The 16375-nt window shown below is 42.2% G+C and overlaps 1 protein-coding gene across 1 annotated transcript in view; it reads right to left on the bottom strand.

Moving 5' to 3' along the window:
* The window catches only part of ADCY2 (adenylate cyclase 2), a gene marked incomplete at its 3' end in the record, with an annotated part of 224900 nt that overhangs the window by 201885 nt on the left and 6640 nt on the right, over nt 1-16375 (bottom strand). The window contains exon 2 of the mRNA XM_081996352.1: nt 3301-3498. Within this exon, the coding sequence (XP_081852478.1) occupies nt 3301-3498 (198 nt within the window). The remainder of the gene's footprint in view (nt 1-3300; nt 3499-16375) is intronic.

Below are 16375 nucleotides of genomic sequence, written 5' to 3'. Positions count from 1 at the left end.
ATAGCGCAAATATCCCCCCGTAGATGGGTTTGTGACTATGCCCATCAGCCTAGTGACAATTACAACTTTTGGATCAGGCTCAGCAGGCAATTACGGAGCACAGGGCTCGCAGACCGGCCCAAGGAACGGAGTAACCGCCTACAGCTGCGTCACCTTCCCCCTCCAAACAGCGGCCAGATACCTGCCCCATAACAGCTCGCTCTCCAACGCTGTTGCTGCAGCCGAGCATGAGACAAGGAAACGCAGACAGATAAAAGCAGTCTGCAGGGACAGCAAAAAGATAGCTGAAATCAATTACGATTTGCACTTATTTGCCACCAGCCCACGGGTTTCTAGCAAAAAAACAATGGCCCTGACCAGCCACTTCATTTCCAGCCCTTTACTGTTTGCGAAAGTTATTTGAGCTATGCGCCTGCAGGCTCAGGAGGAACTGTTCTGCATTAAATATATATTGAGTTCATAACCAAAATAAGTCTCCAGATCTGAAGTGGTATTTTTATTGTAAACAAAAGCTGCAAAAGTTCGCACCTAAGGTTCCTTCAGACAACAGAGAAAAAATGCATCTGGCAGTTGCAACCAGCCAAAAGGAACATTAAAATCATTAAGCCAAAATTTAAAGGATGTGGGATCGTCTTCTAAAGGGAGACGGCTTGTGCACAAATGAGAGAGTAACATGTTCTTTCCATAAACAGTGGTATGCAGAAAATTCATCTTTCAGTCGTTACTGGTACCAGTAACATAAGAAATGTCATATTCTTAACAAGCTTAGGATTCAGAAGACATGAAAGAGATGATGAAAAGAGTATTTTTAAACTCTGCTGGACCAGACCAAAAGTTAGGCTGTAATTTGAAGGAAATTAAAATAAGGCATTTGTTTAGTAAGTAAGTGTGCATCAACTGGCTCTTTTTTTAATTTTCATAACCTTCTGCTAGCTCTGTTGACAGAGACATATTTGAAACAGAACTAATTTCAGTTTTGCATTATGTTTCTTTTCCTTCATAAAAAGCATAAGGGAACGACAGAAATACCCTAATAAGCCAAGCCAACGGTTTTAAAACTCACAAAATGTAAAACTTACTGTCAGTGATCACTGAGGAAGGATTTTTCAGATTTGCTTGCACACACAATTATAGGAGAGAACACTGATGACTGACCTACGTATTCTCGATGCAGAGCAATCAAAACACCAGCATCACAGGAATACACAGCAGTATTTTACTGCTCACGGCTTTCTGACAAACGTTCAAAAACATCAAACCTGCAATTAGTCTATTGTGTAAGGTGTCAAATTCCCAGACAGATTCCCGTATTTCCGTAGTTTGCTCTTAACGGACGCTAGGCAAAAGTATACCGACAAAAGCGACCGACAACACAGCGCTGCTGTTCGAGGGGGAGAAAATAAACGGCTTTGGGGAAGAGACCCATCCCACTGCCGGGACCCGCAGGACCTCCAATGCCCAGCTGTGGCCGAAGGCGCCTGCACGGTGGGGTTAAGCCACACACCTGCAGCCGGGTCCAAGCTTTCTGGAAAAGCCCTGCCCGCTTTGGGCTGGAGCCCGGGCGGCCCCAGGCCAGGCAGCTGCCCGCAGCCGGCTGCTGCTGCCGGAGCAATCAGTGCAGCTCCCTCCCAAATATCCTCTTCTCCAAGCAACACTTAGCACGCAAAGCAAGGAGCAGGCTGAAACATTAGAGGACTTGTGTCCTGGCAACCCGCGGGAAGACAATGCCTTTCCCCGGAGCTCCGCAGCCCTTCCTGCCTCACGCGGCCAGCCACGTCCCTTGGATGCTGTGGGAATGCCTACATTTTCCGAAGAGGAAAGCAGGGCAGGACAAACCATCTCCACCGGCTAAATGCAACCCCCGGACGGAGACATTGACATCCCTCTTAGATCTCTTTTATGCCACATGCTTTTGGAAGTCATTATCGTGTTTTTCAAATAACAAAATTAAACTCAGTAGCATTTGCAATGACCAAATAATACGGCTAATTAAATATTTGCATCTAAGCTTGAAAGCCTGAAATATTCTAGCATGACATCCTGCAATTGGCAATGGAAATAAGTAAATCCAAAAAAGTAAAACCACATGAATTATCTAGACTTGATATCAGAAGGATACAGGGACTCCCATGGTGAAATCTCTATCTAGAGAAAAATATTACATGTTCTGATTTGTGTTTTATTACATGCAAGTGTGGCCTGGTTTGGTAGTTTCAAATACTTCAAACCCACTCCCCCTTGCCCCCCCCAAAAAAGCACAAAGGCCATTTCATAGCTAAGTAATCCCTGAACCTCTCAAGAAACTGAGAACATAAAAGTCACCCAAAAAGGTAAGGGCTCCAAAACAAATATTACCAACATACACCAGTGATTTAAATAATTTGAATTAAAGATTTTAAAGGAAGTACTTGCATGCTTAAAGTTCAGCATTTGCATAAGTCTTTGCAAGATCTGAATAACAAGTCAGGGAGTTTGTTTCAAGTTTACCTTGCAGACCTAAAAAGGCACCCAGATACAGCACTACCATTTAAAGGTTATAATAAAATCATGGAATCAGCATGAAATTTTCAGAAGATACACTGATGCATTTTAAAGCTTTTTGCCATCCTTCAAAGGGTTTTACAATTACTATATCAGGAGTATTCCCATGTAGAGAGGCTTGGGAAAAGGAAAAGGATATGGCAGAACACAGAAGAATCGATCAGGCACAGCGTTGGACACTGCACATCACATACTGGTATTTCAAAAGTGCTGCTGTTAAGATGCAATTGTATTTTTGTTTTCTCTTCATTACAAAATTTAAAAAATGTGAAGGGTACTTCCCTGATTCCTTAATCATTCATTTCACTAGAAATGTAAGGAAACTCCCAGTCCTTTTTTCTCCTGCGTTGCTAGAGAACATCTTGAAGACCGCAGAAAGCCTACAGTGAGAGCTCAAACATTTTAAGCTGAAGGAGATAGCATCAGAGGTCTTGAACAAAACTAGCATTTCTGCCATGTTAATTGGGCACTAAAATCAATATTCACTATACAAAGAAGTTGGTGACTGGAATCAAATGTTCATTATGCAAAGGAGCTTAAAAATACAAAAGCAAAATTTTTCAAATAATTCCATATCCTAAGTATGCACATCTCTCTGTTATTTATAAAATAGATGCGGGGAGTCTCAGCATGCCAACAGTCACAAAAACTTTTTACGAGATGTCCCACAAAAATGAATGTGAATGCTTTTGCAAAGAATGGTTCTTGGAAATGCACCCAGTGGAAGTAAAATGAAATTAATAATAATGACAGTCCTACCTGGTCCCAGGGACAGATGACTCCTCCGAAACACATAAAGAGATATCCCATGGCAACAAGACATACCCAGACCACCAGAGAAAATATACGAAGCAGCTTCTTAAATACAGGTTCTAGGCAGACAAGGATAAATATAGCGAAAAAAATTGCTAGGGCCGTTGGAACAGTTATTAAAAATGCCACATGGTCTTCAATTTCCTGGAAACAGAGGAAAATGAAAAGGAAGTTAAAAACTAATGTACTTAAAGGTCAGGCAACAATAATATACTCTAAACTGATTGCACACGGATATCCCAGAAAGACATGACCGAATATCAAAAGTTGAATCAAAATAGGATTGCTTTCACTGTAAGAAGATGTTATGTGGAGTATTAACTTCATAAACAACTACTAACCACGCTACTGCATGGTACTTCTTTTCCTAAATTGAGAAATATGTTAGTTGAAGCAGATTGAGAAAACTGTAAATCACCCTACAGTCATGCACCAGGCCCGCAGGACTGAGCAAACTAAAAGGCAAACCCAATCTGCAGAAGCGGAATAGCCTTTCTGCTCCAGGATTCACACGATTCCTGTGATTAGTGTGGTTTGCAGGTGAAATTCAAGCATCCCCATTGAAGACTGCAGCTGTCAAATTGCCTCCCAAATCAACTATGCGTCCATAACTCTATAAAAGCCTTTTTGACAGTTATATTTGCCAGGTACTATACATTTTGCTTCTGTTTAAAGTATTTATCTGGAAGGATGGGCTCTAGATTATATATATACATTTTCTCCTAGCAACTGCTTGCTTCAAAATGTGCAAACAACACCCAGAGCAAGGACTAGAATATAACTTGAAGTGAGATTCAGAACAAACAATCTTTAAATTTCTTTACAGAACTTATATAGAACTCATTACTCTACTATCTTTAAATCACCTAGTGATGGATGCATTCAAAAAGAATAAATATTTGATTTTATATTCCTGTATGTGTTCAACGGTATCTCTGGCTGAAGCAGAAGAGCACTATATCAAAGTCTGGTCGTAGGATCTTTACCCATTCCCCCAGCTGTTACGAATTCTAACAGCCTCATTCGTAGCAACACGGATTGCAAAAGCAGGCCCCAAATGCTGCTGTTGCAACACTTATCAAATCCTCCGCTAACCACACACTTCATGCAGAAAAGCCTTGCATTCATTTTTCATGCTGGCAAAATCTTGGGAACAATCTGAAAGCACCAATTTGATGATTTGTAAGACGTCTTGGCTCAACGAAATAATATTTTTTTCCCTTGTTTTGTACTTGCTTCCTCAGCGCTCCGATAAGCCTTGTTTTCAACTTAAATACTTAACATTTTACTTAAAAGCTTTTTGACGTGACTTTTCTAACTGTTTTTTTTTATAAGACTTGCCGCAGTTAGAGGAAAACTATAAGTTTACAAGTAAATATGTACGTTTTTGTGTTGTTCCCCGCCCCGCTACTATAACAAGTTTCACAACCTGACATCTACAAAGAGATGCTCGCCGTAAGGTTCTTTCCCCTCCTCTCCCCAAACTTGCTTTGTTTTGCTGGCGGTCCCCGACGGCGCGTGCCGCGCGTTGCGGGGCCAGCCGCAGCACCGGGCAGCTCGGCCGCTCCCGCCGCCGCCCGCCCAGCACCGCCCCAGCGCCGGGAGCCGCTCCGGCGCCCCAAACCCGCAGCCGAGCCCCGAGCCCCCAGCTCCGCGTTCCAGCAGGAGAGGAGCGGCGCGGACACCGCCGGTACGGCCGCTAGCCCAGGAGCGGCCGCCGCCCCGGCAGGTTCAAAACCAAGGGGAACGCCGCGACGAAAGCCCACACCTCATCGCGCAGGCTGCAGGCTCTCTCTGACGTACCCCGCCCTGCCCGACGAAAGGCAGCTCACCCCCCAGCGCCCCGTATTCTTGCCTCCCTTTCCAATTCGCGAAGTCACACTTTTACGCGATTATTACTGCGGCACTGACGCTCGGGAGGTAAGCGGAAGAAGAGTGGAGAAACGGCAAGCGATGGCGCCAACTTTGAAAGGCAAACGCTCATCTTCCAGATGTTAAATACACGCATTAAGGCTTTCAAGCACTCGGGCCGTCGTGCTGAAAACGAAGGTATGGGCTTAACGCTGGGCACAGGCGTAAGCCTCCGCCGGAGCACGAGCTGTACGCAGCGAGGTACGTGCCACCTTGCACAGTGAGAGGCAAACGACAAAACCTGACCAGCAGCAGTAAGAGCTGCTGATTGACGTCTCTGAGTGTTGTGATTTTTGATCATCCCCACCTCTGAAATTAGGTTCAGTGAATTGATTTAGTCATGTCACAACCGAGCATTTAGCTTCGACCCTGGACTCCCGCGCTTCCAGGCGGGATTGCAAAGCTCTAGTTACGGGATCAGAGGAATCGGTCCCTTCGCGGGTGACGGGACGTTAGGCTCCTTGCACCGCCTGTCACGCCGTCATGGTCGCAGCACCGAAGGAACCCGCAAGCTCCCGGAGGAAGCCGAGACTCAGGAAAACCACAGATTTAAATGATGGAAAATTGGTGTTTCAGTAGTAATGGCCATGCCACAAACATACCAGCGAGAATACCCACATGCACTTCAACAGCACACTTCTCCATTTCAGTAAAAAAAAATAAAGGTATTGTGCTTTCTAGGACAATCTTGCTTCGTAACAAATCAACACTATTTACATTGCAGTTTCGAGCAGGTACATAGCTACACAGTATATGTATTCATATAGATCAATCCATCAAAAATGTTTGTTCCAAATTAACAGCTAATCAGTCAATTCCCTTTTTTTATGCGTACACTGATCTCAACACTTAGCTGAGACAATCACTCAAGCTAAAATATTATTTCTGCTTTCTCCCCTTCTCTGGTTGGCTATTGCACAATTTTGCATTTTGTTATGTTATAGACATGGGCAGGAAAAAAAACCCAGACCACAAGGTATCGGCTCCTCATCAGAGGTAACTGAATGCAACCTCAGTGACTGCAGCGGGACGTCCCCCCTCTGAGCCGACTACAGGACAACCTGCGGCCGCCGTCGCATGCTGCCTGCCTCGCACCGTGCGCCGTGTCAGCTCTGAAGGAAAACTGAAATTTAAAGACAGAATAGTATACACGCTTAGGCAATTAAAAAATATATGAGAAAACAATTGTTACAACAATTTGAATCCCTTCCAGAAAGCCTTAATGTGTAAGGGGGGGGGATTTTTCACAACCTTGCCTGTAAAAATACACGTTAATGTCAGGTCAACAAAAGCAGGCCTTGTGAGGCTGGGCTTTATTTTGGAAACTACTTTTAGCAATATTTTCCTATTACTTCAGAGGAACTAAATGTTTATGAAATTGTAACTTCCAGAGCAGGACATTTAGAACTTGTAGCATCCTGATCAATATTTGCAATCAAGAGTGTGTTTAGCAGGTTAAAAGATGATATTGGATGCAAAGACAAATCCTTGAAGGACAGCTGTTCCGTTTCCCTAGCCATTTACCAAGGAGGTGGGGAAAAAATAACCCCAAAACACTTTCCTTCTTTTTTTGTTGCTAGTCTCAGAAACTAAAATACACCAGAGGTAATGGAATTAAAATATCAGCATGACACTTTCGAAGATAATGGCTAAGCCTGCAATACATGGATCTTGCCCGACAGCCCTGTCTTCCTGAGTGTTTTCTATCTTGCTGTCTTTTAATTACTGAAGAAATTAAAAAGTCTACTGTTAGAAATTTTACCAACCCCCATAAACTCTTTAGAAGTGTGTGATAATCTTATCACCTCTAAAATCTGCAGAATCCCTTTCACTCGTCTTTCCAAAACCCACAACCTTCTCTCATTCTACATCCTGTTCTTTCCTTTATCCAGATAATGCCATGCCCTCAGTTTAATTTTAAACAGCAAAGCTGCTGTAGAGCACGTCACTGTTTTATATAAAACCATACAGCTTGATGAAGTATTCTATAAAAATGAACAAACAAGCATTTAAAATACCAGTTTTAGCATAAAATCTTTTACCGTAGTCTCTCATTCTTCTGGTATTTCTTCCTTTATTCTTTCCATCTACTGGAATTTGACAGCAGTCTGTACATCTGCTGGGATCTGAAATACCACACTTTTTGAATTAACTTGAACCATTTACTGTATTAAATTCCTTCTAAAATCACTTTTTGCTGAGATCAATGAATCATTTTCTAAATGCAAACATAAAAACAAGTGCGTAATGTTCTTCAGACATTAAAACTATGTACGATTTCATATATCTGTTTTCAAAAATGTTGAGTGTTAAAAAGAAACATGACAGGGCTCAAGGATTACTAACTTACTGACCTCTCTATCAAAACCGGACTTTTAACCAGGCTGACTGACTATAGCAAAAATTGCCCATTTTTCCTGTAAAGCCTTTTGCGGGACTTGAGAGAATTAGAATCATTTTCAGAAGACATATCATCACCCTTCCCTTCATAAAAATGGACAGCATTTCAATTCTCTAACACCTCAAGAAATAGTTCTCTACAAAGCCAAAAAAGCTGCAAAAGTCTTCTGGCTACTTGTGACTCTTATCCCATGGTTTTATATTTTAGTGGATTTGCTTACGGCTGACTGTACTGTGTGCCATCTGCTAGACAGCTGGAAAAATCTCTGTTTTATTAGGAGGTGCCGTGCCCTGCTCCTGGCCAAGTATCTGTACAGCTCGATCTAGGACTTCATCATTTAGGACAACAAAGGAAAAATTTTGGCCCACCATCTCAGATTTCTTTTCCATCAATTCCATCATTATTAGTCCATCTTCACTTCAGAAATGGTGCAGTGTCTTCAAGGCCAGATGCTGCTTCCAAGCCCACATGGTATTTTCTGGATCCACAACTTAGAAAAACTCCTCTGCCTTTCGTGCCCACCATTTATCTTTCATAACACAAAGCTTTGCTTGTTTTTCTTGCTTAGCTGCCTGGTTAGAAGCTTTCTCACATGCCTTTTTTTTTTTTTTAAATCTTTTATTGAGCTTTGTGCAACATATTCAAGGACACTAGCAGAAAATTAATTGAACTGTGCCTTTTAATCAAACCGTCCTGAAGTTTGTGTCAATGAAGCTTTTGATTTTCACTAGGGCCCTATGTAATTGCATGCCTGAGATTTTTTCCCTCTGATTCAGCATTCCCTCTTTGGCTTGGTAGATCAATGGTAACAGCATCAGGCTCAAATCCCGTTGATTCATGATGTCTGTTGCCTTGAGAAATTCAGTTCTCTCTATTAATGAGTCTGACGTGCCGTCTACGCTTGCTGTTAGCACACGGTGGTATCCGGCTCCTCGATAGTCCGCAACCAGTCCAGCAATTTGCACGTCACATGTATCAGGTAATTCCGACTGGCATTACAGCTGCCAAGCTGCAGCAGCGAGAAGCAGTTCTGCATTCATGGCCAGATTCCAGATCATTTTGCATTTGTTAATGCACTGTGACACTATTAAAACGGTAAGACTTCATTCAAATCCTTCAGGTGACATTCTGGTCACCCGGAGCCTCTCCTCAAACTTGAAAAAGTCACGCAGAATGCGCGCTGTCACATCCCCCCCATACGAGAAGCGCGGCATTTTGCAACAGCACAGTGATTCGGCTGAAACCAACAGGAGCTGCTCTCCCACCTTACAGGGTCTGTCCCAGTTAGCACACAGGACCAGCAGTGGTAACGCAGTGACCAGCCATGTAGGTACTGTGAACACCCTCCTGACCACCTATGTGCTCGACTACAGCCCCAAGCACATTTTGCGAGTGGATTCTTCTTAGTGAGTCCAACGACATATTCATGTTGTTCATCTCCTCAGTTAGTAGAAAACAACTGCATCCAGATTTTTCCAAGCTTGCCTGATAGCTATGAGTGAGCCTTGCCTGCCTTAGTGTTGTAGCAATGATTATCAGGAACATGAAGACTGACATACCAGAGACCACAGACTTCTCTGTTTAATGCCAAACATCAGACCTCACAGAAGGTTTGGAAAGGCTCCTTGGAGGTGCTCAGGAAGACTCAATGGCCATGGCTGCTGTGGAAGTAACAGTAAAGTAAGGAAGATTAAAAGAAAAGTTCTGGAGGCAAAATATTGGTGGCTAGTGAAGAAGCGAAGAACTATGGTAGCATTCCCAGAAATGCTCCCAAAACAAGACAGGTTGACATGCACAGGTTCAATAAGCAGCTAAGAAAATGTGTTAAAAAGGGAAGGAACAAGGAAATTTTGGGAATAGGGCAGGAGTCTCTAGAAGTAGTTGAGCTTAATCTAAACCAGAAAAGAATGAGCTTACTGGCACTTCAAAGGTCATAGAAAGACGTTCAAACTGAAGAGGTTGTAGAAACATAGTACGTGGTTTAAGAGAAGCAGTAATGTCATGGAGAGACGTGTAATTCTCACTTGAGGGAAAGGTCAGAAGTTGATTAAACTCAAGGAAAAAGGAAACGGCAAAGAAAAAGACAGACACTCTTTTTACAAATTCTGCGGAGAAATAAAACACCCACATGAAAGTATACATTTCTGCATAAACACTAAAAGCCTAAGCTAGATGGAAGAGCTAAAATGCCTGTTGTTAAAACAACATTATTTACACAATAGTCTTACTGAAAACTTGGTGGAAAAAAGACCATCAGCAGAATACTGAAAAGGCAGAAAAGACTGAAAGTCGTATACTTCAGCAGGGATTGAAGAAAAACTGGTATTAACAATCTAGGAGAATCAACAAACAGCATGAAGTCTCTATGAACAAAAAAACTAGACTGAACAGCAAAGACTTATCAAAATAAATGACCTAGATGACTGGTCATCCCACCAGGAAAGAAACTATTTGAGATTCTATGAAATGCAGAGATAAGAAAGGCTGTCAAAGAAGAAAACACAACAGGTCAAGGGATACTTCAGTGACTCCCACCTAGACTGGCTAAGGACCGTAACAGCAGATGGAAGCTGAGACCACTGTCTACACCTCATGCACAGCTGAAAAACAAAACAAACAAATGAACAAGCTAAAAACCATACAAAGAAAAAGAAAACACTCAACCTGATCTCAAGAAATGGAAAGAACTTCGTTCATAAAATATTACCATTGAGGAGCTGCTTCATAACAATGACAAAACTTGTTAAGCAAATCACAGAATCACAGAATCACAGAATCACTAGGTTGGAAAGGACCTTTAAGATCATCAAGTCCAACCATTAATCCAGAACCACCATGTCCCCTAAACCATGTCCTGAAGCGCCACATCCACACGTTTTTTGAACACTTCCAGGGATGGCGACTCATGAATGAATGAACAACCAAACCCAAACACTAAAATTGAAAGGGAGAACTAGAAACCTACAGATTAGAATCTTTGTAGGTGGCCTGAAGACACTATAAAACTCAGAGGCACAAGCCGAAGCTATTCAATTCCCAAAAACAACTTCAGAAAGACCAAAACACAACCAGAATACCTTCTAAAAACTCTCTTTCAGAAAAAAAACCCCACCCTGAAAGGGGATAATAAAAAGGATCATAAAATTTATCAGGATTAATACAAAGACTCAATCATGCAAGCCAAGAAAAGAGCTTGAGAAATCATTTTTAAGTATAAAAGTAAGTAGTAAATTCTTTTTGAAACATAATCAGGAGTTGGCAGCCTGCTGAAGGACTTCTAAGTAAACAAATGATGCAGGTTTTAAAAAGAACAGTTAGAGAAAAGCAGACTGTAGCAAAAAGGGGGTTTTGTATCTGTGTTCAGCATGGGATAATTCTCATTCCAGAATATTCTATACAGGGGGAACACATCAGAAGATCTGTCTCAAATTGAAGTATCAGCACAGGGCATCACAGACAAAAGCAGGAAAACGAAATGTAAAAAGAATCACCACAAGCAGATAGGGTTCACCAGAAAGGGCCAATGGGACTCAAAAGGGAAAGAGATGAAACTGTAGTAACATGTAACCTCCACCCAAAAGTCCCCCAGTATCCAAAGGCAGGAATGTGATGTAACACCAGTCTCTCCTGTAATCTCTCTCAAAGACTAAGGGAAGGATCAGTAGGTCTGGCATGTATCCTGGGAAAAACTGTTAAAAACAAAGGTCACAAAATGCCCACAGAAGTCCTTGGGAATCCTAGGGTATATGTTGTTCAGCATATCCACAAACAATTTAGGAAATGGGGTGAACAGCAATCTGACAAAGATGAGGGCCAACTATGAAGAATTACAAAAGGATCTCAGTAATAGTCACTACTGAGCAAGAAAATGGCAGATAAATTTCAGTGGAAATGTATGTGAAGTGATGCAGCTCAGGCAAAACAAACCTAATTCTGTACACATGACAACAGGCTCTTGGTTGACTATTAACACTTAGAAATGGAGAAATTTGGTGTTTATCATAGGTAGACCCATGAAAACATCACTTTGGTGCTCAGTAGCAGCAAAAAAAAACCAACAGAGAATGCAAAACATAGGAAAAGAATAAACGAGGGACAACATCGTGATGCCACCTCAATGCATGATGAACACCATAAACAACTCTGGTGCTACCACCACTTCCAAATGAATGCAAAAGAACTAGAAAAGATGGGTTTTCAAGGATGGTCAAAGCTGCAACACAGTGGCTAGATATGGATGGAGTAACATTTATTTTTAAGGTTTCTTTGCTCTGCATGGAGTGAGCACAACTGTCCTTTGATACAGCTCTTTTGATTTTTAAAGGCAGCGTCCACCTCAGACCAACAGGGAGCAACCTCCACGGGAGCTGCCTGCACACAAACGTGTGGCCAGGGAACCCCATGAGCCTGTGACCATTCCTACTGTACCGTATGCCATGGGATAAAGGACAGACTCATATCCCTGCCAAAAACATAACTAGCAGAACCAGGATGTGTGTGCTTGTGTATTTTATGTACATAAATATGCCCTGTGCAAACCCCATGCACCCAACCTCAACGGTGAGCAGCTTTTCCTCTTTCTTTAAATATCATCATTTGCCATATCGGCAGTTTTCTCTCTCTTGATTTATTTCCCATCGATTTGTATCCTCTCATCTTGTTAACCACATGTCATATAACATCTGTCAGTGCATACAACCATTTCTTTAATAATCTGGGGTTCAGAGGGCCCACAGGGGCTCAGAGAGTATGAACGGGACTATCATGCCTTTCGGTCATCCAGCACCATCTCAATCTTCTCTCAGGCTGGCAATTATCAAAAGTAGCTCTATTTAAAGACATTTAACAGCCTATGACAAACAAGATGGTCCAACCCTGTTACTAGTAGCTACAACACTCAGCTGGTGCACTTATAAAATTGTCCTACCCAATGACACTATCTGGCAGCCACAGAATATAAACCACGTCCCAGACAGCAATGACATTTAATTACATTCTGCTCCCTGAAGTGTCCCCTGCAGAAGAGGGCTGAGACAATACGCAGCAAAGCGAGCAAAAGTTTGCACTTTGATGAAACTAATTATTTTGGGCTCCAGAGCTAATTAACACCTACTCATATCATTTAGATTATTTTTAATGTAAATGTAGTGATCAACGTATCCTTCTTGCATGTTTTATCCTGCATGTATTGGTTCTGAATTCCTCTCCAAAAATGTGGCTCAGTAACTTAGTTTAGCTTGTTTTTCAGATGTACTCAAAATCCCTCCTCCTCTTACTTTCAAAATAATCTTAAAGGAACTCTCCAATAAATACAAAATACATAAACTGAGTAACACACTGACGAAAAATGTATGCTTTGCAATTAAATATATTCAAAATATGTCATTGTTGAAAGAGCTCCACCAGTTAAACATTGTGGATAATAAATTACTTCACAGGACTCAAAGACATGTTTTTCAGATTAACTGCACTGTAATGCATATTAAAAGTGAAATTATGGCCTTCCTTGTACCCATATAGACCCGTGGAAGTCAGAAATACTGAAGTCCTTGTTCAATTCTTTGAGCTATTTAATACTGACAGTTACATATTTTGGCTGTCACTTTTAAATCGAAGGTAAAAGGTGGCCTTCCCTCACCACTTTACTCCTGACATAACAACTTGAGAATCTGGCTGTAATCAAGAAAAAATGTCAAGATGGAACTTGCTTAAAAGTAAGGATCACAAAATCTGAAAAATTTGAGCACATGAGTTTCAGCACATGAGGAGATGGTGTTAATTTTAAAGGTCTGTTTAATGAAGGAAAAGGTAAGCTTAGGCTTCTTTCTCTACCAGGTCTTTTCAAAACACATTTTGCAAGAATATTCCACAGATTTAACATATTGGTGTAATAAGGTAACATGAAAAATAGTTTTAATATTGAAAAGTCACTACTGTCATTGTGTAATTACTTCTCAAATGTTTTCTAAGGTTTTGCAATTACTTACTAAACACAGTTGCTATTATCACAGAAAATGTTCTTAAAGTTTACTCCCCTAAGGACACTTTCCACACTCTCATATGGCTCTCAGTTCAACTGACTTCAAACCAAAGGGAGTCCTTATTTCATTTTTGACTCCAGGATCAGGCCCACGTTCTGCAATGGGTATTACTTTTATAATGACAAAATTTCAAATAACGGTAACCAACACGTTAAATTACATTTGAAATATAACTGTGCCAAATAACAGCTCTATAAAGGAGCAAAACTTCAGACACATTCACAGGAAACAGAGCAAAAGACATTCTGCAAATTTGGACATTTCTATTTAATAAGCTCAGGTCTTATTTAACCAGTACTGTTACCCCATTTCATTAAGGCACAGGTAAGAACATATTAAAAATCAAAGAAACCAAAAACAATCTGGTAAAAATTGTTTTAGTGTTAAACAGAAATCACATCACGTAAAGTGTCTAAAATCCCACCACCTACCAGCTGCATTTGGAAATTGCCTGGACTCGCTGGGGCAGAAAACAAGCCCAAGTGAGAAACGATGGCCACTTTCTGGCACAAGCTAGCAGGGTGCCAGTGGGGATTATAGGACCAGCTACTGGTATGGACAACCTACCACCTCCTAGGTCTTGACCAGAGTAGACTGTGCTCAGACCACTGTACCACTAGAAAGGACCACCACAGTGGCTGAATCAAAGAAAGGGGACGCATCCCCACATGCCAGGGTATATAAAGCAAGAGAAGCGACTTATGAGGAGCAGCTGAGGGAACTGAGGTGGGTTAGTCTGGAGAAAAGGAGGCTGAGGGTTGTAGGAGGTTGTAGCAAGGTGGATGTTGGTCTCTTTTCCCAAGTAACAAGCCATAGGACAAGAGAAAATGGCCTCAAGTTGCACCAGGGTGGGGTTTAGACTAGGTATTAGGAAAGATTTCTTCACCGAAAGGGTTGTCAAGCACTGGAACAGGCTGCCCAGAGAAGTGGTTGAGTCGCCATCCCTGGAGGTATTTAAAACACGTGTAGATGTGGCACTTAGAGACATGGTTTAGTGGTGGACTTGGCAGTGTTAGGTTAACAGTTGGACTCAATGATCTTAAGGGTCTTTTCCACCCTAAATGATTCTGTGACTCTGTAAGAGTGGGAGCACTAGCAAGCAGGCGCTGAGCCAAGTTCAAAGAGCATCTGCTTTCCTAACACACCTCTCGGGAGAAATAAGCCGTGCGAGTCTTCAGCCCGAATTCAGTCTTGCTGGAAAAGGAGCTGGGGGAATTTAGTCTTCCTAGTATTTTCCTGCAGGGCTGGACAAAGGAGCAGCAAATTGGTGATATGAAAGGGGAAATTTTACCTGGAATGGAAGGACAGCAATCCCACTTATCCAGTCAGTGGGCAGGTCCACAGTGCTTTTACACTTTTACGGTCTTTAAGAGGTCACACAGGACACAGTTCAGCTGCCTGAGGAGGCAAGTGAAAAACGCAAGTTCTAACGACTTTTGCAAACCTCAGTGAGTGGCTCTGAAAAGCCATCAGTCCACATGGGATCTCATGGGACTATCCAATGATCAAACACCAGACTGGTCGCACTTGAAGCTGTAAGGGAAACACATCCCGGCCAGAGTACATCTTACCCCAGCTGCCCTCTGTAGCACACTCTGAGCATACAACCAGAAGCCATTGCTCCTGCACTCTGGAGCACATCTTCCAGCTTAGAGAAACTTCAGAACTAGAACCATGGATGGTGGAAGAAGTAGATGCTCAGACAACAGACCTCTGTTGGCCAAGAGGCCTGTGGTGATGGGTGCTGCTTCCACTGCTTCTCCCAGACACAAGGCTGGAACAGGTTCTCACCAGGAACAGCAAGGGACTTTTATATCACCACTAAGAACAAGAGTTCTGTTTAGAGACAAGAGATAATCTTTCTATACGGGATGGAGAAACAGCTGGGAGGATAAGTGTAGAGACAGCCTCACACTCCTCTGCACAGATGGTGCAATAGTCCCTTGAATTTTCAGCATCATCTGAATAAGGTTCAGTGTCCAGAGGCTGCTTATTCAAGTTATACAAATAAAAGATCTGGAGAAGAAAATGTGTGGAGCTGGGTTTTTTTCAATAGGGTCAGGAGTGATGCTCAAAGAAGAAAAGCGAAGGCAGGGAAAAGGGTCAGAACTGTGATAATTCATTTATTTTGGAGTCCAGATCCACCCACACAGAAGCTTAATCTATTGGCATCTTCTTACCATCACATATCGATAAGGCTTGCGCTGACTCGGTTCTTTCTGAAACACGCAGAAGCCACTGTGGCAGCACTTGGCTCGTCTGGGATCACAGCCTAACTGTGACTGTGGCTGTCGGCACGGGATGAAACGCTACCGGTGGTCAGCTGCACTTCGTTCCCATGGTGCTGGCACATCCAGCCACTCAAGAGATGTGCAGATCACTTCTGCCTCTGTTAAGTGTCCCTCAGCTTGGAGTGATGCACAGTGCAGTCTGGAAGTTTCCAGTGACTGCTACCATTATAACGAGGAGAAGTTTTCTTACTCACAGCATAAACGTAGAGACTGTGATCTCTGGTTAATGTCCTTAATCTAGGAGACCTCTTGAAGGCTCAGCCAAAGAAACCTATTCACCATTCTTATGAGAGTTTTAAGATCCCCATAAATGGGTCAGGTACGTTTGTCGACAACAAGGAACTTGAAACCAATTTTTAAAAAATCAAGCAAGATAA

Source organism: Phaethon aethereus (assembly GCF_964289735.1).
Source record: "Phaethon aethereus genome assembly, chromosome: 2".
Lineage (NCBI taxonomy): Eukaryota > Metazoa > Chordata > Aves > Phaethontiformes > Phaethontidae > Phaethon > Phaethon aethereus.
Note: the sequence above shows the minus strand (reverse complement) of the source record. Positions and strands in the feature narration are given on the sequence as shown.